Source organism: Dromaius novaehollandiae, chromosome 4 (assembly GCF_036370855.1).
Source record: "Dromaius novaehollandiae isolate bDroNov1 chromosome 4, bDroNov1.hap1, whole genome shotgun sequence".
Taxonomy (NCBI): domain Eukaryota; kingdom Metazoa; phylum Chordata; class Aves; order Casuariiformes; family Dromaiidae; genus Dromaius; species Dromaius novaehollandiae.
Genome location: NC_088101.1, coordinates 4,655,569 through 4,680,591, shown reverse-complemented (window position 1 = coordinate 4,680,591; position 25,023 = coordinate 4,655,569). Strand labels below are relative to the sequence as shown.

Genomic DNA, 25,023 nt, shown 5'->3' with positions numbered 1-25,023 from the left:
AAGAAAACACATGCTCTTCACTACTCCCAAGACTTGGCTGTCTTTGTGCTCCCATTCCTTAAAGTGGACAAACTAGAAAATAATTCTGCATACTCCTGATGCTTCCTAAAGGTGCTGTGTGCATAGAGGAAAAACGATCTTCCCCAGTAAAGAGAGCTCACAGCGCAAGGAGAAGATCGGGGACGTGACATGGAGAAGCCCAAAACCAAAACCAATCAGTGACTTTGCAATGGGAGCCCCATGGGCCTCATAAACTTGCCAGCAAACGCTACATGCTATTTTGAGGTAATAGGAGCTTTTTTTATTCAACACGTACAAAATTCATGTTCCCTTGTCTCAGCCAAGATTTATGGCTGTGTAGAATATTAGTACTTTTCCGATTACAGCTCTCTGGCAGTAGGCAACTTAGCTTGCATACCGCTTGCTGCTAGAAAGCTGACAGCGTGTGCTTATGCCTGCATGTGTATTAACCAGGGTTATTAATTTCTTTTGGATACAAACTAAAATTAGTGTCCCTTGGCTTTTTCCTAACTGAAAATTGCTTTTTAAATATGTAAGAATCAGAAACAATTTCCTTGATACCTGGGTCCTTTCCTGAGCCTATCACTCACATGATCATTTGTCATTAGGCACAGCGGGCAGGAGGTTAATTGTAATTGCACGGTCACCTGGACTATTGTGTGATTGAAGCAGAGTTTCTCTGCTGTGTCAGGTCCAGCAGTATATTATTTGGAAGTGTTAGTGCCAGGTTGCTCTTTAAATCTGCCAGGGAACTGAGGAAGCAGTGATTTAAGTGTTCGATTTAGTGCTCTCTTCTTGCTGTCCGCTTCAGGCCACTTTACTAGCGACAGCAGAATGTGAGGGTAATTAAAATACAGATGCGTTGGACTTTTTAAAAAATAAAACCATGAACTAACAGAGAAGTTGGAACCCTTCATCTTTATAACTTAATCCTGTGCATCTTTGTTGACAACTCTATATGTAAATCACTAATTATTCTAAACTATTCAATTCCCCTCCAGGAAATCCAGACTTGAACATTAAAGGCTAGCTATAACGAATGAAAGCCTTCCACTGATTCCCTGCAGGTTTTATTAAGCTGTAGAGAAAACACAAGGTTCCTTTGCATCATGAATAACAGTGATAGAGGGGTTAGCAATTTACCTACATCAGTGGAGATTACTGGGTTTGGGGCAGTAACTGTAAGCACTTTACAGCTTCAGTAATACATACTTTTCACCTTCTCGGAGAGAAGGGAAAACAGGGCTGACTGCTGTGCGAAAGCTCTCCTTTCATCGCTTTATACCAGCAGTGGAGTCCAGGAATGGGGGTATGATGCAGACCTGAGCCATGGTACCTGTCTGTCTTTCTCAGGCACTTCTTCAGTCACACTTTCTCCCAGTCTTCCCTTTTTTGGCCCGGCAGTCAATTCCCTACCTGACAGGGAACGGGGTTTGGCAGTGTAGGTGCAGGCTGGTCCAGCTCTAGGGCTTTCTGCAAATGCTTCTGAAACCACTAGGCCTCACTCGGGTGTTCCTCGGCTCACTGTACAGCAGCCTATACCACTTCTTTTGCATTGTAAGCATAGCTTTCCCTGTGAGGCAGCATCGTGATGGTGCTTGTGTTAGAGGGATGGCGCTCCAGGCAACAGGGCTTACCTGGTAGAAACACAGTGACTTGTGTTGCGAGGAACAGCCCAGTCTCGGGGATGTCAGTGCTGCCACACTGAGCTGCAAGCCGCTTGCTCTGCATGCGGGGCCATACGAACCCCATATGGGGCTTTCCATGCTGCCGGCAGCGCTGCACTGTACTGCCGCATGCTCTCCCTTTGGCCCCAATGTTCCTGATCCAGAGAAAGGGCTTCTGCGGGCAAGGCAACCTGAAGGCTTCCAAGTTCAGGTCTCCAGGCAGGGTGTCTTTCTGTGTTATTCCTGGAAGAGACAGTTTCATTGCCTTCTCCTGCTTTTCTCAGGCTCGAAAAAGGCAGTCTTGGAAAGCAAAACTTGCCATTTGAACTTTTTTTTTCTTTTAATCTAATTTCTCAGAAGCAAGGGAAAGCTTTTTTTCATCCTTAAAAAAAAAAAAAAAAAAAAAAAAAAAAAAAAAAAGACCAGCCAAAAATCTTCATGTGGATGAGCATGCAGTTAACATGCCTTCTCCAATGCTGGCCTTTTGTCCTTTTTCCCCTCTACCTTTTCTTTGTATTATTCTTGGCCACCTTTCTTGAAGGGGCTATTGATTAAAGCATGCAAGCTGCCTCAGAGCCTGCATATCAAGCTGCTCTTTTTTTTCAAGTTGCTCAGTATGGGAAGAGCATCCATTTTTGCACGGCAGTGCAGCTTTCCCAGATACCTGCTCTATCCAGCTTGCTCACTCTCCTTTTTCTTTTTTTTTCTTTTCTCCTCTCCTTTGCCCTCCCATCCTGCTAAATGGACATCTTGTCAAATACTGTTTGCCCAGACTGACAGCCGTAGAGGTCTTGGAGAAAAAGCCAGATCCCTGCACATACGCGCGAACAAACAGAATCAAAATGTCAAGGCACAAGCGAAATATATCACTGTGCTTCCCTGTCAGGTTTTGCTAATATCACCCAGCTAAGCTGACAGAGGAACACCTGCAGCAAGTTAACCTATTTTTATTAGTGCTTGTTTCACATATTTATATTCGGTTAGGAATATATGGACTGTTGGAGAGAAGGCTTTCAATTATTTCATGGAGAAATGGACTGCCCGCTGTTCAGCATGCAGAAAGGCATTCAGGGCAGTGAAGTTGCTTTCAAATAGCACAGCAATTAATAAAGAAAGAAAAAATAATTTCACAGTCGGTTGTTAAATTAGCAATTCTTCAGCATGTCTGTAGTTCCTGGCAGAATTAATATGCACTCTGAAGCCTTGGGCAGCCTTGGTGCATATCATTTACCCAGGAGCTTCAAGAGCAAAACACAGAGAAAAGGAGAAGCCCCCAACTGCAAGAGAATTACTGGAGTGTCCATGTAGCAATCATTGAGGAACCTGGTTCACGAATTATCAATAAGGAAAGAAATGTTTGGATCTGGATTGCATCTCCTGTTCTTTCAAGACAGATGTAGCAGAAACGGTGGCTGGAAAATGAGGTGTTAAGTAACACAAAGAAAAAAAATAGGTAGGCAGCAAAATGCATTTGAGCAAGGAGAAGAAAGTATACAATGAGAACAATAAATTTTCCTTATGTTGAAGGGGGATATTTTATAGCAGCTTTTTGCAAATTGGATGCATCTACATAAATAATGTAGCAACACATTTAATTGCAACTATTTATTTTTAAATTTGGCTGGATGACAAGAAAATTTCTGTGCAGAATAATGAACCTTGTCTTCTTGCCACTTACGCAACTTAAAAAAAAAAAAATCGCGGCTAGTACTTCAGCGAAGTTTCAGGGTCTTAGAAGTTAAGGCTGGTCTCTAGCACATCTGAAAACAAACCACCAAAACCCAGAAGTATCTCTGTATTTAATCACTGCTGGGAATTGGGGAGGCGAAGAGATGTGCCTGGTTCAAGCACGGCTCCAGCAATCAGGGTCCTACCGCAACCTGGAGCTGACACAGATGAGGCAGAAAGTGTGACAGGGAGGAGGTTGGGGTGGAGGGGGATCACAGGGGAATAGGGAGGGGGGAAGAGGATGTGGAGATGCAGAGAGCTGAGAAGCACCTCTGCTTTGCAGACCACAGCCAGTGTACTGTGCAGTGCTCGTCCTGGCACTTGCCCTGCAGGTGTCAAGAAAAATAAGTTTGATTCCTCAAGTTCTCTGGCAGTCTCTAGATTTCAGGGCTTTTAAGAGGACACAGTCAGCCTCCTCCCTTGCCTGCTGCCTGTCGTGGAGTATCATCCCAGCATTGGAGAAGGCTTTGAAAAAAGGTGGGGAAGATGACCTGTGAGATGGGACACAGTGTATAAGACCTAGGACGGACAGTTTTTGGCCTTTTCTTGCAAGGTGTACAGCTGCTGGGACTAAGCTCTGGCCCTCCCAGCACACTGAGCCCTTGCTCCAGCACTGGCTGCTCCCCCTTTCTCCCCTGTCCTCACCTTCTAATCTTTCCTTAAACAAATACTCAAAACAAAAGTGAGCAGCTTCTGTGGAGCAGAATTGTTGTTTTTTCCCGAGCAGTTTTAGGAAGAGTGTTAATGCGGTGCAGTGGTGCGGAAGGACAGCAGTAATAATGAGTAAAGGAAGTACTAAGTTTCCATGGCAAGCAAGCTCACATAGGCAGTCCTTGTTTCTCTGGATGTGGCTGGAGAAGCAATTAAGCTTAAGATAAGCAACAGTATCCCCTTATAATAGTTTGAGAATCAAATCTCCATAAATCAAGCTTTGGCAGCACAAAACCTTAGGGGGAAAAAAAAAACGAAAAACCCTTACTATGCGAATGACCAGAGTAGCTGCTGCAAAGTTTGCTTCAGGCTAGTGCTTTATGGGATGTTGGAGCCTGGCAGAGGGAAATGGATTTGTCAGGGGAGCGGATTGCAGCGAGGTTATGCATAGCAGAGGAAAGGGATCATTTGCTTTGCTTTGCTTTGCTTCGCCTTTGAAGTGCTGGAGCGGCTGTGTATGTCAAACGGCTGTTTTTGGGGCAAGGCGAAAGCCTGTGAGAAGTGCATGCTGCTGAAGCAATGGCTAGGCTTGCTAATAGGACACCACCCTCCCGAAAGGGAGATGCTTTTATGTACATGTTTTTCCTCTCAGAAGAGTCCTGTTTATAGTCCGACGGAGAAAAATCTCCTATTGGGATGTTAACTGCATCTTTCTCTTCTCCTGGGTTTTGGTGTTTTTGTGTCTGGGCCTGAATTCACAGCAGTTCTAGCTAGTTCATGGCAAGGATGGTGCAACTGCAGCATCCAAAAGCCACGAGGCAGCCCACCCAGATCGTGTTGAGATTGTCTCCCAAACCAGGAGATTTAAAGTGCCAGATCCTATTGATTTATTCTGGTTTTGAGCATGTGTGTTCACATTTAGCAAGCTTTTCTCCACGAATGGAGGTACTTTTACTGGAATAAGAAGTATTCCTGTAATTACAGGACTGCAGGATTAGAGGTCAAAGAAAAGCTCCAAATACAGTCAGACTGACCCGGGAGGAGTTGGTAATGGCCCAGGTTGCCCTCCATTGAGCTAATTTCTAATGAGAACCATTTGATGGATTTATTTGGGAAGGCAGATGAACTGTGAGGTTTTGCAGTGGTTCATCTGATCCAAAGGAGTAATTTAATATACTTAACAAATAATTTCAGTGTTTTGATGTCTTGTTAATTTAACAAAAGTGACTAAGTGCTGTATTTGCAGGTGATGGATAACCGCTTGATGCTCCTATGCTAACTTTGTTGCATGCGTGTGGAACATTGCCTTTTGCGGGACTCGGCCTCCAGCCCTTCTGACAGCAATGCCTGGCTGCTGCAGGATTGGTTAGCATCATCTGTAGCTTAGATTCGCAGAAGTGCTTCTCAGGAGTCACTTTTACATGCATCTACCCGTTTAGCAGATTTAGTTCAGGCAGCTGTAGATAAATTCGTTCGTATTTTTTGTCGGAAGGACTGTAGAAGATCCATCTATATCGCCCTCTGATGGAATTTGAATAGCCGCGTTTGGAGTGACGTACGTTCCTCCACTAATTATAGAGGAACAATTTTAAAATAAATTGTCTACAGCCAGTCCTAGCAAATTAACCCACTGAGACAGAGGTTCCTAAAGCTAGAAACAAACCAACCCTTCCGCTTTGAGGCAGATTTTGGATGGATCTTTTTGCTTAGGTTTCAGCATCACCATAGGTTGGCTGGTGCTACCTATTTTGGACTGAAATGCCAAATGAAGTCAACAGCAGAAATGCTGATTTTATGCTACCTAAAGGTCTTGTCCACACAGATGAAGTTGGATGAGATACAGTCATTCAGTAGGAAATATTTTAAGCATTTTATTTCCCCTTAAAGCCTGCATATGTACAGTCTATTAATTCAGGCTAAAACCTTGAAACATTGCTAGAGTAAACACACATGACATAAATCATCAAAATAAATCCTCCCAAATGTCGTATTTCTTAACCACAATTGGTTGCAATTGTCCAAACCACAGTATAATTAGAGAATCTTTCCTTCTTTGCTGGCCAGGCTCCAGATCTGTATGGCAGACTGAATCAGAAGACTGAACCTCTTTGTAACATTGTGCCAGCAAACGTGTGGCTTTGAAAAACGCTAATTTCCACTGGAATTTACTGACTGGTCGTTGCATTGCTCTCTGTGCTGGATGAACATGCAGATGTGCATCGGGAGGGTCTGGCTGGGTCATTTTCAAGTTTGATCCTGCCCCATCATTGCCATTAGGGATGGCGCTGGTTACTTCTATTCAGGCCCCTCTTGAACTCGAGGGAATTGTGTGGCTTGTCCATCACTGCACCGCTTGTACAGCACACAGTGCAACTTGAATGGCAAAGTTAACATGCCCATAACAATGGAGGAGCCAGGTGCACCTCTGTGGAAAGCCTCACAGCAGAGTCCTCTGCCTCGGGTTACTCACAGCACGAGGCACCTCGAGGTACCGCTTACTAGTGTGTAAAAACAAATGTCTGTCTGCTTTCTTCTGTATTTTAATCCCTATTCCCCCCTTAGGTGCAGAGTTGTAAATCATCACTTTCTCTGGTTAAGGGAGTGAAATGATTTCTGTTTGCCTTCATTTTAAAAAAAAAAGAGACAGTAATTTGAGCAAAACGTAAGCGTATCCTAAAGTCTCATACCTCAGAGAACAAGAGGAGATGCATAGATTTTATAGATAGCGATACATCGATTATGGATATAGATACTTGAAAGATACTACAGGCCTGTCGCAACAAGATACAGACTGCCTTCTTCATTTCATAGGCCAAAAAGCAAGGGGTTGGCGAGACCAGCGTGGATTGCACCTTGCAACCGGGGAGCGATGCCCCGGCGGCTGCGGCCCAGGCCCCTCTCGTCCGTTTGGCAGGGTCCGGTGTGAGCCAGCTGCCCCATCGAGGAGATGGAGCCGCCTGGCAGCCCAGCAGATCTCCCGGCCCTTTCAGAAGCGGTTGTTGGAAGCCTTGTGTGGCCTGGCGCTGGCCTTGTGCACGTAGCTTTTATTGTCACTGTTCTTCAAGGCATGTAACGGGGAAACTGCAAATGCTGGGCAGCCTTGCCTTTAAGTGCTTTGTCTAGTGATGTGCCCCTGCTGGCATCATCGTATACACTTCCAGCACTATACAAAATGGAAATGGAGGACACAAGTGATGTGAAAGGTGCCCCGTATCAAAATTGCCTTGTGCTGCTTGTCAGAGCAAAGAAGTCGCTGTGTGTGTGTGCTAAATAGCTTGCAAGAACAGGTAGCTGCTGGTCGCAGAAATATCATTTGCACCAGGAAATGACACTTCATCCCAACCAGTGTTTTCTCTGGGAACATACCAGTTTCTCCTAGTTTGTTTGGGCAAGAAAGTTAGCAAAAACAAAGCAGGCAGCCCCTCTGTAAAGAAAGCCTGTGAGTGCCTGCCTCTGTAGCCTCAGCAGCATTGCAGAAAGATGACCATCATTTCTCGTTGCTGTTGGGCAAGCCCTGGGTTTGCAGTGGGGAGGCCAGCAGAAGGTAAGAGCTGCAAAAAGGGGCCTGGATCAGGGTGGGTAACTGACTGCTGGAAGTGCAGAGCGAGTCCATGGAAAGCGCTCAGTGTTGGCTGAGCCTAGCCCTGCTGCCAGCAAAGCCAGTTGGAGCATGCCAGCACAGCACTGAGTGCCTTGAAAAATCTTCCCTTTCCCTAAGAGCATTTATTTTCTGCAGCTTGCTTTTCTTCTGTGAAATCAAACCCAAATGATAGTGGGGGTTTGCATTTCTGCCAGGATAAATCATTCCCGCTCCTCCACTGCATTGCTGAGAGTTTAGGCTCAATTCAGGTTTTTGCCTCACTGATCGCTTTGGAATCTTCTTTAGAGCAAAGTCAGAAAGCACAGAAACATAGCACATTAGGATCTTAACATAATCGCAGGCATTTTCAAATGTATTGTGTTCTGTGTATTTTTGTGGCTTGCAAATGGAGCTGACTTGGGAATTTGATGAATTTTTCAGAGTGGTGCCATGTGATGAAGTTTTATACCATTTAGAAGAAACATTAATGTCGTTAGTAGCAGTTAATTCTTAGTTTTCCAGCAACTCTGCTCATGTCATAAATTGCTGTGTGACAATTTAGTGAGTCACATGGTGGGGAAAGTGGTATTTCAAGGGGAGGAAGTGAAAGTACTAATTTATTTATATTCTAGTTTTCAAGGTTGTTTTTGTATTCAGAGCTAGAGCTCATTTCAATGCAGAATGGAGGTAATTCAGCCTCAATCAGAGTAGGGTTGGACAGAAAGGCATCAAAAGACACAGTATTTCCTAAGAACAAAGAGTATTTCCCACTTGAAGTACATGAATTGGCTTACCTTCAAGGTAAGTTGAGTCTCCTTCTTCAAGGTGCAAAGCACTCGGGTGACCCACTTCTTCAGCAAGCTCCAGAAACCTGTTTAAAGGCTATTTCACAGATCTTGGGCTGCAGCACTAGGCCGTTGAGTTGCGCAAGGATGCTAGCAAGTCTGCGGGATTTGGGCAAACTGGCAGCTTTGAATTACAGGGTTTTATTAGGGGGTATTTATTGAATTCCCTTCAAATCCCCAAGGCGTGCTGCACGAAGCAACATAGCACTCTTGCAGATAGAGAGACCAACTCCAAAATGGGATCTAACTGGGGCATTTTACACATTTGCTATAGCTTTATAGTTTTGGCAGCAATTTTGGAGCCGGCCTGCAGTTCCTGTCGAGCTGTTAGGAAGGGCAGGATTAGCTCTTCAGAGCCTGCTTGTAAATTCTGCAAGAAGAGACTTGATTGGTTTTTTTTTTTCTTGCTGAGCTCCCAAATATATTGTAGAAGAGCTCAGAGTTCATCTGTTTGCATTGGTTGGGAGACAGAAAGACAAGCTGCCGTGTTTTTGTTTTGTTTTGTCTTGTAAGTAAAAGTGCATGTCAGGAGCACAAGCCGCGGCTTGGAGCAGCTCCGCGGTTTAATTGCTTCCACGTTGCAAAGCTTGTGCCTGGGCCAAGCCTTCTGCTTTCCGCTTTGGGTGCAGCAGCAAGGCAGCAGCCCCCTCTTCTCGGTGCGGATGCTTCAAGGTATGGCAGCTCCAGAGACTCGCAACTGGGCTTGCTTTATTTGTAGCTTGTTTTCTATCAAATCCTTCAACTCTCAAGGCACGGTCCCTGTGCTGGAGTGATGTGCTAATGAAGGCAGAGCCGATGAGCTACTGAACCGCTCTCCCTTCTGCTGAGCACACGCAAGAGCTCTGGCTTGCCTGTGAGCCAAGAGGAGAGCCAGCTCGGTGTGGATTACGGAGCTCCACACGTAGCTGCAGGGCAAAGAGTTTTCTTCTGATTGTACTGTGGTCTCTTCTAAAAGCCGTGGTAATTTGAGCCCTGTTCAGCTTGCCGGTATGTACAGAGATGGTCCCTGCCCAGAGCAGTTCGCAGTGTTAAAAAGCAAAGCCGAACAAAGGAGGGGAAGGAAAAGCAAAGGTAGTTCAGGGAAGGAAACACAGCTCTTAGTCTGATAACCCGCGCTCTGTCAGCTGGCTAGACTGCATTACTCGTTACTTACTACATCCTCATTACTTTTTATCAGATTTCGTTTATTAGCTTCTATGGATTTATTAGCTAATCTATGGATTAGTGATACAACTTTTTATTTGTGGTTTCTGAACACTGCAGAGACTAAATTTGGTACTGTGCAAGGGAGACAGCTTAATTGCTACTTGAGCTTTATTTTTTGGGATATGTGAAAGGTCGCTTTGGTCCTAAGCATTGAAGTACTGTGAGAACTACAGGGCTGCAGCGGGAGTGATAGGTTGGACCTTTCTCATCTCTCCTGATGTTTCAAGGCTTCACAGGGTTGTGTTCCCTAACTTTTCTCTCTCCAGGGACAAGACCTAAACTCACACTAATATTAACTTCTGGTCACAATAGCCGAGCGCTTGTGTTGAAGGCGATGGTTTTGCTTGTTGTGCATCCGTCTGATTCTTCGGGAAACAGAACCTCTGAGGTTGTTCCTTGCTCTCCACATCTGCAGCTTCACAGCTACCTGGGGTCATTCCACATTGATGGAGCAGTACAGTAAGAGGGGAAAGTGGCCCTGGATGCTGGGGACAGCCTTCAGCCAAAACTTGGGGACGGTTACAGTGCTGCAGCTGGGAACCATTTGATGTTAAGGCTTACAGAAAATAATCTCTGTTGAGTAGTTCCAGCTGTTGGATGGCTTGCTTTGGCTACTTTCTTCCCCCCCCCACTGGTTCTCCATCTCTAGTATTGACATAGCATACTGAAGGTTCGGCATGCCATTTTAAGAGGCCAGTTTTCACTGCAAGAGACCCGGTGATTTCCCCCCCCCCTTCCCCCTATGCTCAAAGATCCAGTTTCTAGCAGCGTGGCTCTTTGGGGCTCCCAACTGCAAGCTCTGAAGCCAGTTTCCAACATGATGTTGGTTCAGGGAGTCAGCTTGCAGCGTTGCTGTCGCAAGAGACCCTCGCTGCCACCCTTTGTCACGGCGACCTCTGCTGACCCGCACTGAAGTGCTTAGGCAGCAAGAGGCCACAGCCTTTACCGCTCCATGCCAGCAACATTTTGCAGTTGCTACTAAAAATAAAAAGAGTGAAATTAATTTGCTAATAATGGGTGTGCTACTAACAGAAACACAGCCCACTTACACCCAACACTAGCAGGCTGTTTGAGGAATGTTTGCTGTATCTAAAAATACTCTCTTTTCTTTTTCCCCCAGCAACCAATTTCATTTAAAGACTATTTTCACACATCAGTGCCTGTTAATCAGTTAAGGAGTTATCGGTTCTAATGTTAGGAGGAAAGAAGCAGGTGTCATTAACAGCTTAAAACTCTATTTCATTTCTTTTCAGCTGTGTTGCAGCAGATTATGGGGAATCCTAGGCTTATCTGACTTCTCCTCTCCCCACCCCCTTGGAAAGAGAGGTAGTACCATTAAATGAATGACTGTATCATGATAGTCCTAAGTACACTTTCAAGAGTCATTGAATAAGAAATACTGAGATAAAAATAAAGAAGGCTAAAAAAAGATTTTATTAGAAATTAAACCCCAGATACCCATGTAATTTTAAATGAAGTCATGTATACTTCATGAAGAGATTTTAAGGTTGACTGACAGAGGAGGAATGGTAAGATAAGCGATCAAAACCGAAGGTATGTAGATATAAGGCACTGGCTGTTTGTGGCACTGTTCTGCTCTGAAGCCAATCTACAAAAAATCTGAGTTACTGCAGCCAAAGGCAGAAAATCAGAGTGTACCAGCCAGTACAAATGTTCAGCCTCCAGACGAACCCTCAGGTGAGAAATGGTGTCAGTTGGTTCCTCTTCCCTAAAGTCACATAGCTGTGTTGAACCTGTGTGAACTTCTAGCTTCCACAACACCCTGCAGCAGTGATTTCCCTATTTCACCCTATTTGCTGGGTGAGCAACAGTGTCATCTTATTTATTTTGAACCTGCCCTTTGTTGGTCTCATTGATAACCTCTAGACAAACCTCAAGTTACGTCTGAAATACTGCATGAATACTGTGGTTTTTCTGCAAAAGCCTAAGCTCCGTGAAGCAAGCAGAGGACCTGGTGGTGAGGGTTGCACACGCTGCCTGCCTGTCTGAAGCCCTGGGCACCGCTGCCTTCTCTGTAGCATAGTATTCCAGCTCTGCAGCATGCAACGTGGCCGAGGAAGTTACTCGTGGCGTCCCTCTGATACCTTGGCCGCCTCCTCAGGGCCTAGGCTGGACTGGCGGTTGTGCTCGCAAAGAGCTGCTGAGTATATTGTCTTGAGAGAGCTGAAAATGCAGCATACAGAATAGTTTTCATCAGGAGAGGTCTCTAGACCTCTGCCAAGAGCTGGCAGGCTGTGCTGTGGATCTGTGTGCAAATCCCCTTCAGACCTCCTTCCTGAGGCATCTGCTGCCAGATGTTGGTCTGAGGACACCTTTGATCTGACTTGGTGTGGCAGTTCTTAGATGTATTTTAATTTTCTGTCCTATTCTTTTTTTTTCTTATATTCCATCTTCTGTCCTAGTATTCTTTCTTTTTAACCAAAAAGGTTAAACCAGAGGTCTTTTACTTAGTTTTGAAAGTGCACAACTCTGCTGGCTATTTATTATGGGGATTTATGTTGGAATTTTCAGTGAGAAGGAACCTGCCTGACCTATGGGAGCTTTCAGATTATACAAAAATTGGTTCAGTTTAGTTTCATTTCACATCCCTCACTGAAACATTATGGGTTATAGGCATCGCATACATCTGTTGGCATTGTACTTATTTGTGAAAACAAAGCATTCCCTTCAAGCAGAGCTATGTATCATGCTGTCATTAGTAAACTACACCTTGTTGAAAATCTGTCAAAGACGACTGACTTATTTTGCATTTGTTGCTTTGCACCAAATAGAAGTATGGTAAACTCTTGTGCCATAATGATTTTCTGTCTATCTAGATGGGACATAACGAGATAAATTCAAGTCCTTTTTTGAAGGCTAATTACATTGAGTACACACTAGACATCGGCTGCCCTTGTTAAAACGTTGTGTGTTTTCGTGCTTTCATTTCCCCTTCTGTACTGTCTGCATGTGCAAGTGAGTTTGGTTCAGCTTTGAAATACAAATTTTTAGGCTAGAGAGGAGCTATTTGGAGATCTCCTCTCCCAAAAGACTCTCTAGAGATTGTAAAAGAATTCCTTGTTACAGATAGGGCAGTATTTGAAGGTAGCTGTGAAGTGAATAAAAGAATGGGACTCTATGCCGGAAGGTGAAGAATGTGCCCTAAAGCATGAGGGCAGCTTGTGGTGTGTCCATGAAAAGTCGTCTAGAATAAATTTAGCCCTAGATGTGCTCTCAGATGCTGCTATTTACAGCAAATATGTATGTGACCACATCTTTAAATGCGTTCAATACCCCTAGGTTCAATACTCCTAGAGGTTGTCAGCTCAGTGGTGTTCAGGTGGTACCTGATCGCTACTTTGCATTATCACCCTGCCTTGGTGCCCTGATCCTGATGTGTGGACAGAAAACAGATGGACTGTGTCCTGCCAGGCTTACAGTCTAGATACAGAGCAATAGTTGGGTGCTGAGCGATTCTGGAAATTGGATCTTTAAAACCTATAAATTCCTCTGTTCCTGCTACTTAGTCTCTTCCTGCCTTATAGGAGGGAAAGGAGCCATTTCTGTCCCTGCTGCAGCCAGCAAGCCCACGGCCAGGCAGCTGCGGGTCTGTCAGATGGGCTCATGAGACTGCAGAGGAGTGAACAGCAGCCTGGCAGCCCACAGCGCCTTGGGGAGCTGCTTCAGGGTTACGTTGAGCTGTGAACGCTTTGTGGTCCTGAGGAATAAAGCAAAGCTGAAGGCAGGGCCTGCGAGAGGCTTATAGGGTGGTCTTGAATTGCACCCCTTGGGCAGCATGAGTGAGCTGTGTGGGCAGCAACCAACTTGCTGGCTGATTCTAAGAGGAATTTTTTTCTCCTGTGTTGGAAATGGCTGAAATCAGATTAGCTTCTGTACCAAGTAAAACATCCTTTTTTTATTATCATTTTTTTTATATGAGCTGACAGGCAAGTCTCCAGTCTCTGCTGAAGAAGGGAACATGTCAAGAAAGTTTCCCTGGTACTGTAAAAACTAGAGCCAGCTCTAGAGCCTGTTCTTCTACTTGGTCCTTCAGAGGAAACGTGATTCATAGTAAAAATCGACACTTTGTCCGTGGTGAAGATGAATTGTGCTGTCACATTCTCTGGCCAGATCTTAGCACATGACCTTCATACTGTGATTGTCCGGGGCATTCCTGGAGGGATAATATTAATGTTTTTGCTATGAATTCATTTTCTTTGCAAACTAATTATGGCTTAGAAGTCTGAACGGAGTTGGAAAGGTCCTGCGGTTTCCAGGTAACTTCTATAACTCTGGTAGCAGGCCTGAGCATCATTGGTGCCGTGTTGGGCATAATTATTTTCAAGCCATTTGAAAGGTAAAAAGTAACAGCACTTTGGAACAGGGGAGTATGGCTATGTGTCTCTGCTTTTGGAGAAGAACAGCAAATCTGTGATTTGTTTTTCATTCTTTTGATAACTGTGGTTTTGTAATTCTACATCTAACTGTAGAGTTACAGGGCCAGTTGGCTTTTTCCTAGAGTTGAGGTCCACACATGCAAAGCTGTGGCTGTTGCTGCTCATGGCTGAGTGTGCAAACACAGGCGGATAAGGGCAGAGTGCTTTGCTAAGGTGAAGAAGTGCTTGCTCCAGGAGACTGGAAACAAGATATTACTGTATGCACTTCAAATTATCAAAAGGGAAAAAATATCCCAAGCTACCCTTAGCTAATATATTATATTTGTGAGGGCACAATTAGCTCTCATGCAGTCTTTGTGCCCCATCACACATACATGTTGAAGCTGGAAGGATTATATTGTACAGCAGACATGCCTGATTCAGGCTGTACCCAGAGCAATCTGTTTTATGTGGAGTGCTTCAAAATTCCTCACAGGTTTTCAGGGAAAAAACCCTAGGGAAGTAGCCTTATCACAGAGTCTTAAAGCTGTCCATCTCAAGATCCCCTCCGCCATTATATTACTATTTATTTCCTGAGACATTGATTTCTGAGTATAGAACATCTTAAGCAAAAAACACAAGATGAGTTTTACCTGGTTTTCTAAGACTGAATGAAAAATAAAAAACAGTACAATAATGTCTTCTAAAGCAGAGGCAATAGGATCTGTTAGGCCTAATGCGTTCAACCAAGAAAACAAATACCTAGCAAAGGCAGATGCTAGAGGAAAAAATAATCAGCAGATTCACATTCTCTTTTCGTGCAGATATTTAAGTATGCACTGTATATTAGTGGGATAGGCTGTTGTAAAATATTCAGACCAAATAGCTTGCGAGTGTTTGTCTGTTTTCTTTCCAGCTGAAGATATATTTTTAAAAGGAAATGTGACGAGACTTAATTTTATGATGGGAGAGCTTAGCCTGTGGTTCTTCTTTTTACAGTATGCAGACCTGGGTTCTTCAAAGCTTCACCCCACAGTCCATCCTGCAGCAAATGTCCCCCTCACAGCTACACGCTTGATGAAGCATCCACATCTTGCCTGTGTGAAGAGCACTATTTTAGGAGGGAATCAGACCCACCTACAATGGCCTGTACAAGTAAGCATGTGCTTATAGGGTTGTTTTTAATCCTTTTGAGCTGTTCCTGTACTGTGACTAGACATTATGATCATAATTACTGTGCTTTGACAGACTTTGGGCTGGAGCCTGGACTCTCTGGACCTAGTCTGACCCACTTGTAATGTTGCTGGCTTTGTCCGCCTTACCGCAGTTACACGAGAAAAGACTCAGGCCTTTTGCTTCTAAAGATGGCATTAACCCCAGTAGGCGTTTATTTAATGTGTAGTGTAAGGTATCGCAACAGATGCTCCATCTCTTGCAGTGCACTTTGCAAGCATGCCAGAGACCTTCTTAACCAGCAGCTTCGCGTTTAAGAAACAGCCCTTTGCGCGAGTTGGTGTGCGCGCGGGTAACAGTGTGGGGCACGTGCAGAAGAAAGGGTGGGCAGTGCTCACCAGTTGTAGCTGTGGCTAGAATATGCATGGTCCTGCTTAGCATCATCTCTCAGCTCATTTTCAGTAGACAAGCAGGGAGAGAGCCCTACCTTTCCAGGCCACCTGGAGATGGTTAATCTTCAGGGTAGCCACAAAGCTCTGCAGAGAAAGCTGCTTCTCTAAACCAACAGCAAAATTACAGAATTTGTCCCATGCTGCAGGGGGAGGGGAGGTATAACAGGCCGCCTGGCTACTGGGATCAAAGACAAAGATGGTTGAATCGATGATGAATTTTGCCCTTTTCCTACAGTCTGTGAGCTACCTTCTCCACTATAGCTTTGAAGCTTCTTGTTCACTTTATATTTCAAATATTTAGGCCCCCATGTTGCATACCCCTCACCTCATCTCACTAAGATCAGTGTAGCACAGACCACGAGTCTTTGCTGGACCAGGTCTGTCAAGGTCCAGATGTGGTTTTGTAGTATAAAAGTGGTTAAAAAGAGCAGAAGAAGAGCTGAACTACTGGGGCAGGAGCAGGAAGAGCTTCCAGGAAAATTTACTGATGGAGAAGCAGGGATATAAGTTTATGTGCTCAGAGTTGCTGGGAAATGGCAGAGACACCTTCCTTCCTGTCTCCTTGCATCATTTTTCTGGAGCTGGAAGTTCAAGAGTTGAAGGACAGACTTCAGATCCCCATAAAATCATGTCAGCAGCTTGTTAGTGTGTGGCACATCACAGGGGTCATTTCCTGGCTGTCTTCCTCGCTGAGACCAGAACAAGGCGGGATGAAGAAGCAGAATGGAAACAAGCAGAGCAAAGGGCTGGAGAGAGCGGGACATGAGAGCTCAGAGCAGGCAGCGTAGTGGCTTTCCGAGCCTTCATCCCCGTGCCCACTGCTATCCTTTCCAACTCCCCGGGTTTGCACTGAGAAAAGGCAAAAGTCCTCTCCTGTTGGAGAGTCACTCTCACAGAGGAAACCGTCTGCCCTCAGCAGGTCTCTGCGTGCCTCGAGGAGATGCTTGGCACAGAAGGTGCAGCGGAAGTGGGATCCTTGAATCTCCACATTTGATTTTCACCAGAGGAGGGAACTTGAAACACGTAGCCATTGCAGGTGTGCTGTAGGGAAGGAGAGGACAGCCTTGGGCAGCGTGGTGGTAGCTAGCGCTGTATGATCTGGATGTGAGCCATGCAAGCACTTCTCAGGCTACTAAGCAGATATGCCACTATCTTTTAGAGCATGAGCTAAGATGGGCTAAAGCACAAAAACTCTCACACTAGGGCTTCTTAACGTCTGTTTTGACCTTTAGCATGACTTAAAAATCATAGGTAAATGAGAGACGGGTCCAATCATTCTGGTAGTGGGAAGGGGAGCGAAGTGGAGAACTCTGAACTCTTGAAGCACATACAAAATGCACGTTTTTGTGCAGGCAGCCCCAAAGGCAGAGACTGATACAGAGTTGTGCTAGACTATCAGTGTCCTCAGTGCCCACCGTCCATATGTCGGTAGCCATGCTGCTATCCGTCCTCTCTCAGGAGGGAGAGGAAACACATCCAGTCTGTCTGAATTAGCCCCGGCAAGAAGCCCGCCAGCCCCAGAGGAAGAGGTCTGTGCAAACCCGTGACCTGAGCACAGGCTGGGATTTTCCAAGGGGCAGAAAGAAGCTTGGTGACCAGCTTATGTTCGAATAAGGTGCAAGATGAGTGCCTGTCTGCCTCAGGCCACTGGTACAATCCCAGCCCTGCAGGTAAAGGCTGTAATTTCTGGTTCCACAAATATTGTGGGGTTTTCTTTTTATGTTAGCTTGTTTGTTTGTTTATTTGTTTTAACATTCATTTGTTTTGGCTTTTTAATGTTTGTTTGGGGTTTTTTTGTTTGTTTTGAAAGTTTACTGTAATCTAGTTCCAAGTTAAGGCGTGGTGTGCTAAGTTATGTTGAGATCTTGCTTGGCAGGATACCGAGCACACGTGGGGCAGGTGAGAGTTAGAGCACTGACCCAGGCACTGCTCAGCTTCTGTTGCCTGGCTGCTTTGGAGCAGGCTACTATGAAAGGAGTGTTGGTGCTAAGGCAGCTCGCTTACCCATCCTTTGGGGGGAGTTTGTGCTAATCCAGCTACATTTGTGCTGAAGAAGATGAGCGCTTATGTGCTAACCCACTGTGGGAGTGGTAAATTTTGGCAGGGATAGTAAAAGAGCAGGTAGAGACCCTAACATCTTCACCCAATCCCATTAGATTTGCAAAGCAGCATCTCTTCGTGAACTGAAACACAAGGAAGACAGACCTGAGTCATGGCCGGTGGGAAAATACTGCAAGTTTTGTGAATGCGCCCATTATTTATTACTGCAGAAGTTAATAATATTCATAGGATTCCCTCAACTTGAAATCTAGTTAATTGCAGGGAATACATCACTGTTCATTTTCAGCTCCACACCTGCAAAGTCCTCTTGCCAGTTGGTACAGCTATAAAACCACATTTTCCTAATTTAAAGGGAATGCTTTTCAGTCCCAAGGTACTGTATGACTCTTCCTCCCACAACCAGCACTAAAGAAAATTAACTCCTAAAGCACTGTCAATTGCTCAGTTAAGCACAATGGGGGAAAAAGGAAGTAAAATATGTTTTTATTTGATTTTTTCCAGTTTCTTAAACATACTTAATAAACAATAATTTGCTAATTTTTAAATTAATAGTGCTGTGATGCAACCTGAAATAATTATTACTCTCAGACAACAAATACTTAAGTCCATACAGGCATTTGAGAATTCTCTCAATATTTTTATGCATCTTCCAGGAAGTAATTGTGCTTCATTTCTTTTTAAATAAATAAAGCTAGCTTCAGTTCCTTGCAGAACGTCAATTTAAAATGAAATTATATAAAGTTGCACCCTTTCTTCCCTCCCACCTCTGAAAAGTAATTCTGTTGCAAATCAGAGCATACTGGGGAAGTATTTCTAAACAGTATCATGTGTGGGACACACCGAAGATTTTATCATGTTTGGTGTAATAGTCTACTCTCAGAAAGTTTACAGTTAAATTTATTCTGAGTATATATATGTATCTCAGGGGAAATTTATCTCCCAGGTTATATTTAAAATATGCTCATCTGCAGAAAACAGATTTTCTGTCCATCAAGGAAAATACCAATATTTTTTGCCTTCAGCCTCATGATCAATAAATCATGGTGCAGAAAGGGTGGCTCTTAACAGGACTGCCTGCGTAGTATACAGAGTAGCAAATTCGAAAAAAAGGATCTGTAAATGAATGTCTTCGTCCTTGACAAAGAGAAGTTGGAAATGAAAACAGACCTTCTTAGCAGATCTAGGGCCCCTCAGTCTCAGAAGCTAAAACAGCGTTTTGTTCTCCCGACTGTGATTTTTCAAAGTTTCACCCAAGTGCAATATGAAGAGTCTTCAAATAGGTCTTGTTAGATATCTGCAGACTTCTAAAGACCATTCTTAGAGCCCCTTTGAGCATGCTAATTTTATAGGTCATGGAGTGCCACTAACTTCAAAGCATTTCCATTGAAGTTGATGTTTTAAAGCCTTCAAGAAGAGCAGCTGACTCTTCTGTACAAAGCAAGTAAAAACCTCTGGTGACTTTAGTGAAGTAATAATTTATCCCCTATTAAAGACACATTGTCCAATAGATGTTTCTTGTGTCCAACTTCTTCATTTTTTCTCTTAGTTACTGGTAGCGGTAAAAGTGCATTCATGCAGTGGAAATAAAAATTGGGCAGTTTAACTGGTGTTAAGGAAAAAAAAAAGATCTGTGTGCAATGCGTATAACTCCACACAGCTCCAGTGATGAATTTCCTCATTTCCATTATATCAATATGAGCATGATAGGGCAGAAGATAGTTCTGACTTCCGCTGTGCTGTGGTGTCATTAGCTAAATAGGGCTAGGTCCTCACGGTGCAGTTTGGGAGCGTTGGCTTGCAGAAATTCCCAGGCCTCAGGCAGGCCTGTGGGCAAACTCTGTCTGCTGCCTTGTGCCTGGAGAAGGTTTACTTTCCCTTTAAAGTGATTTGAAGTCATTGTCCAGATGCTAATTGTAGTCTTCATGCGGAAGAAGATCCTGCAGACTCTAGTGGGGATTGCCGGCATGGTGGAAGCCAAGCAGCTAGTCCTCAAACCTGCACAGACCCGAGGAGGTGCTTTATTTTAGGCTTGCCAGTAATAGGCCCTTAGCTTTATGCACATCTCGCTGAAGTTGATGGGTGTGCGCAGGCATCTTGCAGCCAGAGCACTTGCTCGGCCTCCTTTCCCTGTCCATGGTGTTGGACTCTGGAGTAGGTGCCCAGGGAACAACTTCCAGCCCTGCCTGCAGGGACAGGCACTAAAGCACACACACGGCCCAGTTGCTGGGTCCTTCTGAGCAAGCAGTCCTGATGTGCGGATTACAGATCATAACGCAACTGCAACAAAGCTGATCTGCCATTCCCTAAATTAACCTGTTTTTTGTCTTCCGCTGTTTCTCCCCAAAGGAAAAAAAAATGTCTCGGGATTGTTTATTTCACTCTGACAGAGAGTTTCTCTTTGGATGAGAACAGCTTGAGCTGAAACCATCACAGCGTTTCATAAGTGTTACTGATTTTATAGACTTAAAAAGGAGAGTAGGAAAGGGAAATAGGGAAAGATGTTTCTTGTTTGTATGGTAATTTCAGTTTTGCAACATTGCCTATTTTAAATACGTGAATTGAGTTTGATTATAACAACAAACTAAAATAAGACAACCTAAGACATGCTGTTAAACATGTATGGATTTCTACCTGGTGAAGATATTTCTAGGGCTCTTTACAAGGAGCTCTACATGGGTTTTGACAGCTTCATTCAAACTGAATGGGAGTATGTTGCCATCACGCCCTTACGTTCTCTAGAAAATCCCACTCTTTGCTGTGTGGCTTCTAGTGATGCTGTGGCTAAAATCCAACCCAGCTTTCTTTAATTTGTTTCCCTTTCTTCCTAATTCAGTACCATCCATATATAACGTGCAAATCTCTTGCATGAGATTCCAGCTGTCCTTTTGCATCATCTTCAGAGTATATCTGTGACTTGTCCTTCATCTCCAAGACAAGTCTATTAAAACAAGAAGTTTCTCAAGATACCATCTGGGCAATATTTTCCATTCCATCCCAAACTGATAAGCTTTTTGTAACGCAAAGGCATCAATGGGATGTCATCTTTCTAAGTTGGCTGTGGTCTGCATGTCCAGATGCTTGCCCACGATCTCCCACTGGTTTCGCTGGGAGGCCACCACAAAGTGATGCCAGCATTTGCAGATGTATCTAGTGCCATGACACACTTCAGTTTTCCAGTGTCTCTGTAGCGTGAGGCGTTGGAAAAGGTGTGTGCCAGCACCTTCTGCAAACGAGTGGTCTTGTGGGTGTCTCCAGATGGACAGCATAGCAGCCTGCTGAATTGGGAGTCACTTTTGGAAATCTTGGCCTGAGTGCACAATATGGCTTCTCTTGCCTGGCCTGTGGCCTCTCGCAACAGCACATGGGAAAACAGACCAAGTTTGTAGGAGCTCTGCTGCCTCTGCAGCAGCAGCCGTTCAGCCGCAGATAGCCTTGCCAGAGCCATGCTGACATCCTGAGCGTGGAGACTTGGCAAAATACTCAGGCGCAGCGTAGCTAACCGACCGTGCTAGCGCTCAGAGCTTGGCAAAGACCAGGAGGGCTGCAGTTGAGGACCCAGATATGGTTGTGTTTTCAGTGGCCCGTGTAGATCGCCAACTGCTTTAAGCTACATTGGATGTCTCGATTTGGACAACCACACTTAGGTTTCTCTATCCACAAACAGCTGATGGGGAGAGGAGGGTGCGTACAGAGGAAAGATTCAGTGTCTGAACTGGGTACCCAAATAGTGCAAATACCTCAGTGCTTGTCTCTTTTTAGTATCTAGGGCTAGTAATATAGGCACAGTGGGGCAAGGAAGGGGAATCCTGCCCCCAGTGAAGCAACAGCGACTTGAGCAGAGCAAAGCTTTGCAGTTCCCCTAGCTGGAGGAACGAGGAGAGCATCAGAGGAAATGTCCCAGGGTGGGACGTGCTTCCATGGGCATTTTTGAGCCAGCCTCATTGTGCATATCTTGTCCTCCCACGCAGATGGCTGCGTCCCAAACCAGACCCCTTGCGGTGACATGGGAATGCTCAAAAGGAATCCCTATCTTCCCCATTCTTCTGTTGCTGCTGCAGATTGTCTCTGTGTGCTTTTTGGCACGTGAACCATGCAACATCTCTTTTCAGCCTAGAGAGTAGTAGAGAGCAGGATGAATGATAAAACTGTTTTTACCATATGTTTTTCTCACTTTACAAACCAGGACCCCCCTCTGCTCCTCGGAGTGCCATCTCAAATGTTAACGAGACTAGTGTCTTTCTGGAATGGATTCCCCCCGCTGATACTGGTGGAAGGAAAGATGTGTCTTATTATATTGCATGCAAGAAGTGCAACTCACACTCAGGGCAGTGTGAGGCGTGTGGCAGTCATGTCAGGTACCTCCCCCAGCAAACCGACTTGAAAAACACCTCTGTCATGATGGTGGATCTGCTTGCTCATACAAACTATACCTTTGAAATTGAGGCAGTGAATGGAGTGTCCGACCAGAGCCCTGGAGTACGGCAGTATGTGTCTGTACATGTAACCACAAATCAGGCAGGTAAGTGCAACTTCAACCTGGGGAAATGGCTGGGTGGGAGCCCAACTCGATCGGACCCAATGTGGACCTCACGTTGAAATGGGTGGAAGTCCGAGCCTGGAGGGCTGGCCTGTGGCCTCTTAAAATATGTGTGTGGGAGGGATTCATGTCTCACAGGACATAATTACTGCAGTCTTCAGCAGTGGGAATGTTTCCTTCCAGCAGGACATACTTTTAGGATATGTGGCTTTTTCCTTTTTCTTTTATGCTAAGCACTTCACAGAGACTCCTTTATGTCTTTGCCTTTCAGCGTGTTCACCCACTAAAACAAAGAGTGTAATTGCCTCTTGTATTGGGAAAGGGACATCCCTAAGACATCATTTTGATTCTCAGTATTGGTGGTTAAAATGTCCTAACGTTGGGAATGGTTGCCTTAAGAAAATTGTTTTGTGTGATTATAGGAAACTCTGTCTCTCTTTTGCACTGTGATGCTTAAGTGGCTGTCCTCAGATGGGTGAGGTATGGTGCAGTCTCTCTGTTTCTCTGACAAGGTAGGGTTGAGACACCATTGCTTACTGTGTCCTTCGTGGTTTTGTCCCGCATAGAGGCAGACCAAGTAGACTGCCTTTTTCCCTCATCTAGAGCTCAGGCCCTTGGGAGCCCAAAGGGAAAAAAGAGGCCATCGCCTTGGGGGCAAGCAGCTGGGGCACAGCAGAGCCGTGCAACTTGAATACAGGCAGACGGGGAGCTGGTGTTGTCTGCTGTCACTTGGAGATGTGGCAGGAGGAGAAAGGCAGTTACACCTTCCTTCCACACACATGAATGCACCAGACATGTCACGCAGCTTCTCTAAGCCCTGGAGACCTTCCTATAAGTTTCTCTTGTCCCTTATGTGCTCTGTTTTGTAGTGATCTCTCCCTTCGCCTGTTTGGTTGGCTTCCTGCCATTCGATTCAGGGCTGGTTCAAGGCTGCTGGTGACACTTATGCCCTGCAGAGGCCTTCCAGAAAGTTCACATTTGGACGTAAAGTTCACACGCGACGCTGCTGCCCGATCACCAGAGCCATCGCTTGCCTTCTCCTTACAGCAAACGTTTACCCAGGAAATTTGGTGCAACATGCAGTGAAACAGCTAGATGAAGGCTGGCAGGTCCTTGCCACGAAGCGAAAAAATGTTAGCTGGAACAGGGCTGTGTTTTGTCCCTACCGCCCAGGGGTACCTGCATGGGGTTGGCAGCCAGCAGAGCTAGAGTGAGGTTGCATTGCAATTCATGAGGTACCCGTCCTGGTAATGAGTCCACATTGTTGAAGTGCTGGACAAATTGTTGGAATATATCTTGAGGAAAGGAAGCAAAGGTGCTCTCAGTCACCGCTGGCTGGTGATGGATGTGGCAGGAGATCTTCTGGAGGAGCAGCCAGGGCTGGCAGTAGGACACCTGTTGAAGGTTCCTGTTCAATGCAAATCCATAGGTGTCACAGTCCTAACACTGCTGTTGTCCTATTGAGAAGGCTGCTTCCAGTAAGTCTCTTGCTGGAGAAAATATGCTTTCCTATTCCTGGGTTTGCATTAGTATTTCATCACTAGCATTGGATTTTCCCTGATGTGCAGAGTTAAATCCACATAAACCTCACTAAATATAGCTGCGCAAGAGAAGAAGATATACTGCTGATCACTGTAGTGTGTGGGGAAATGGTCTTGTCTTGTGAGTTATGTGCCAGCCTCCCAATAGTTGCAGCGGGAGTTGTATGCATAATAACTGATTTTCTGTGCGTCACGCCGAGAATATAGCCCCTTGCACAATTATTACCCACAACCCTTGTTTGGAAAGTTCTGTTATGGGAAATAGTAGACCTGTGGGATTCATGTACTGCCCACAGCTTCTGTTAAGGATAGTGGATCTCTGTGTTACCCTAGTGGAAGTGCATCACGGCCAGCAGACCTTAAAGGTCTGGTAGCACTTACAAGGCCAGCCGCAGCAAGAGGAGAAAGCCTGCTGCAAGAACTGCTGGCTGTGGCAAATGAAAAAACTGCATGTCATGGGCGAGGCCTGGCCGTTCCTAAACTGCTGGCAGGCATTCACTAGTGCAACACTGCAGAGGAGTTCCAGGGTTTATTTTGTTGCTTTGGCTTTTTCAGTCCCAAGAAGACTGCTCATTTCAGGCCTGTAAAGAACACGTGAGCTGCAGGATGCTGGCCACACTGTGCGGCTTCTGTACATAGGAGCTTTTGTCAGCAGCAATGCGATCTGGTTTGGGATCCTGAAGGGATTGCTTCCTGAAAAAATGTGTTTCTTTCCAAAATAATTTTTTCTTCTTCCTCTCACCCTAGTTTCAACTAATGATAAAAAAAAAAAAAAAAAAAAAAACACACTTGCATCAGCAATCAGTCTGGCATTTTCAGACCAATGTAGTTCTCTCTGAACTGTCTAGTTTTGAAATCAGGTTTGGAAATACTGCAGGAAAACCAAGTAACGTTTGTGCACAAGAAGCGGTGGATCAGCTGGTGACTCCGGCAGCCTCACACTGCAGCCTCCTCCCCAGTCAAAGCCTGTCCTCCCTGCCCAGTCTGCGGTTGTATGAGCTCTTTCTGACAGTGGGTCCTTGGCATTAGCCATTCTTGTCCTCACTGCAAATCTAGATAAGGGCAGCTCCTCAGTTTTGAAAATCAAGTGGTACAAGACACTCATCTCTTGTTTTTGGATGTTGTTAGCCAGCAGAAAAGCTGCTGGTGGAGAAGAGATGACACATACAAGAGAAACCTCATACA

The 25,023-nt window shown here is 45.0% G+C and overlaps 1 protein-coding gene across 19 annotated transcripts in view; it reads left to right on the top strand.

Annotated features, from left to right (window-relative positions):
- The window catches only part of EPHA5 (EPH receptor A5), a 206,344-nt gene that overhangs the window by 98,486 nt on the left and 82,835 nt on the right, over positions 1-25,023 (top strand). For 14 of the 19 annotated variants that reach the window (XR_010388794.1, XM_026108571.2, XM_026108567.2 and 11 more), the window contains exons 4-5: positions 15,074-15,229; positions 21,944-22,279. The exons of 3 other annotated variants lie outside the window; for them this stretch is intronic. Coding sequence is in view for 15 of the 16 variants with exons in the window: in XM_026108571.2 (XP_025964356.2) it covers positions 15,074-15,229; positions 21,944-22,279 (492 nt within the window). In the remaining variant the exon portion in view is untranslated. The remainder of the gene's footprint in view (positions 1-15,073; positions 15,230-21,943; positions 22,280-25,023) is intronic. 2 more of the 19 variants (XM_026108575.2, XM_026108576.2) reach the window with 1 other exon arrangement.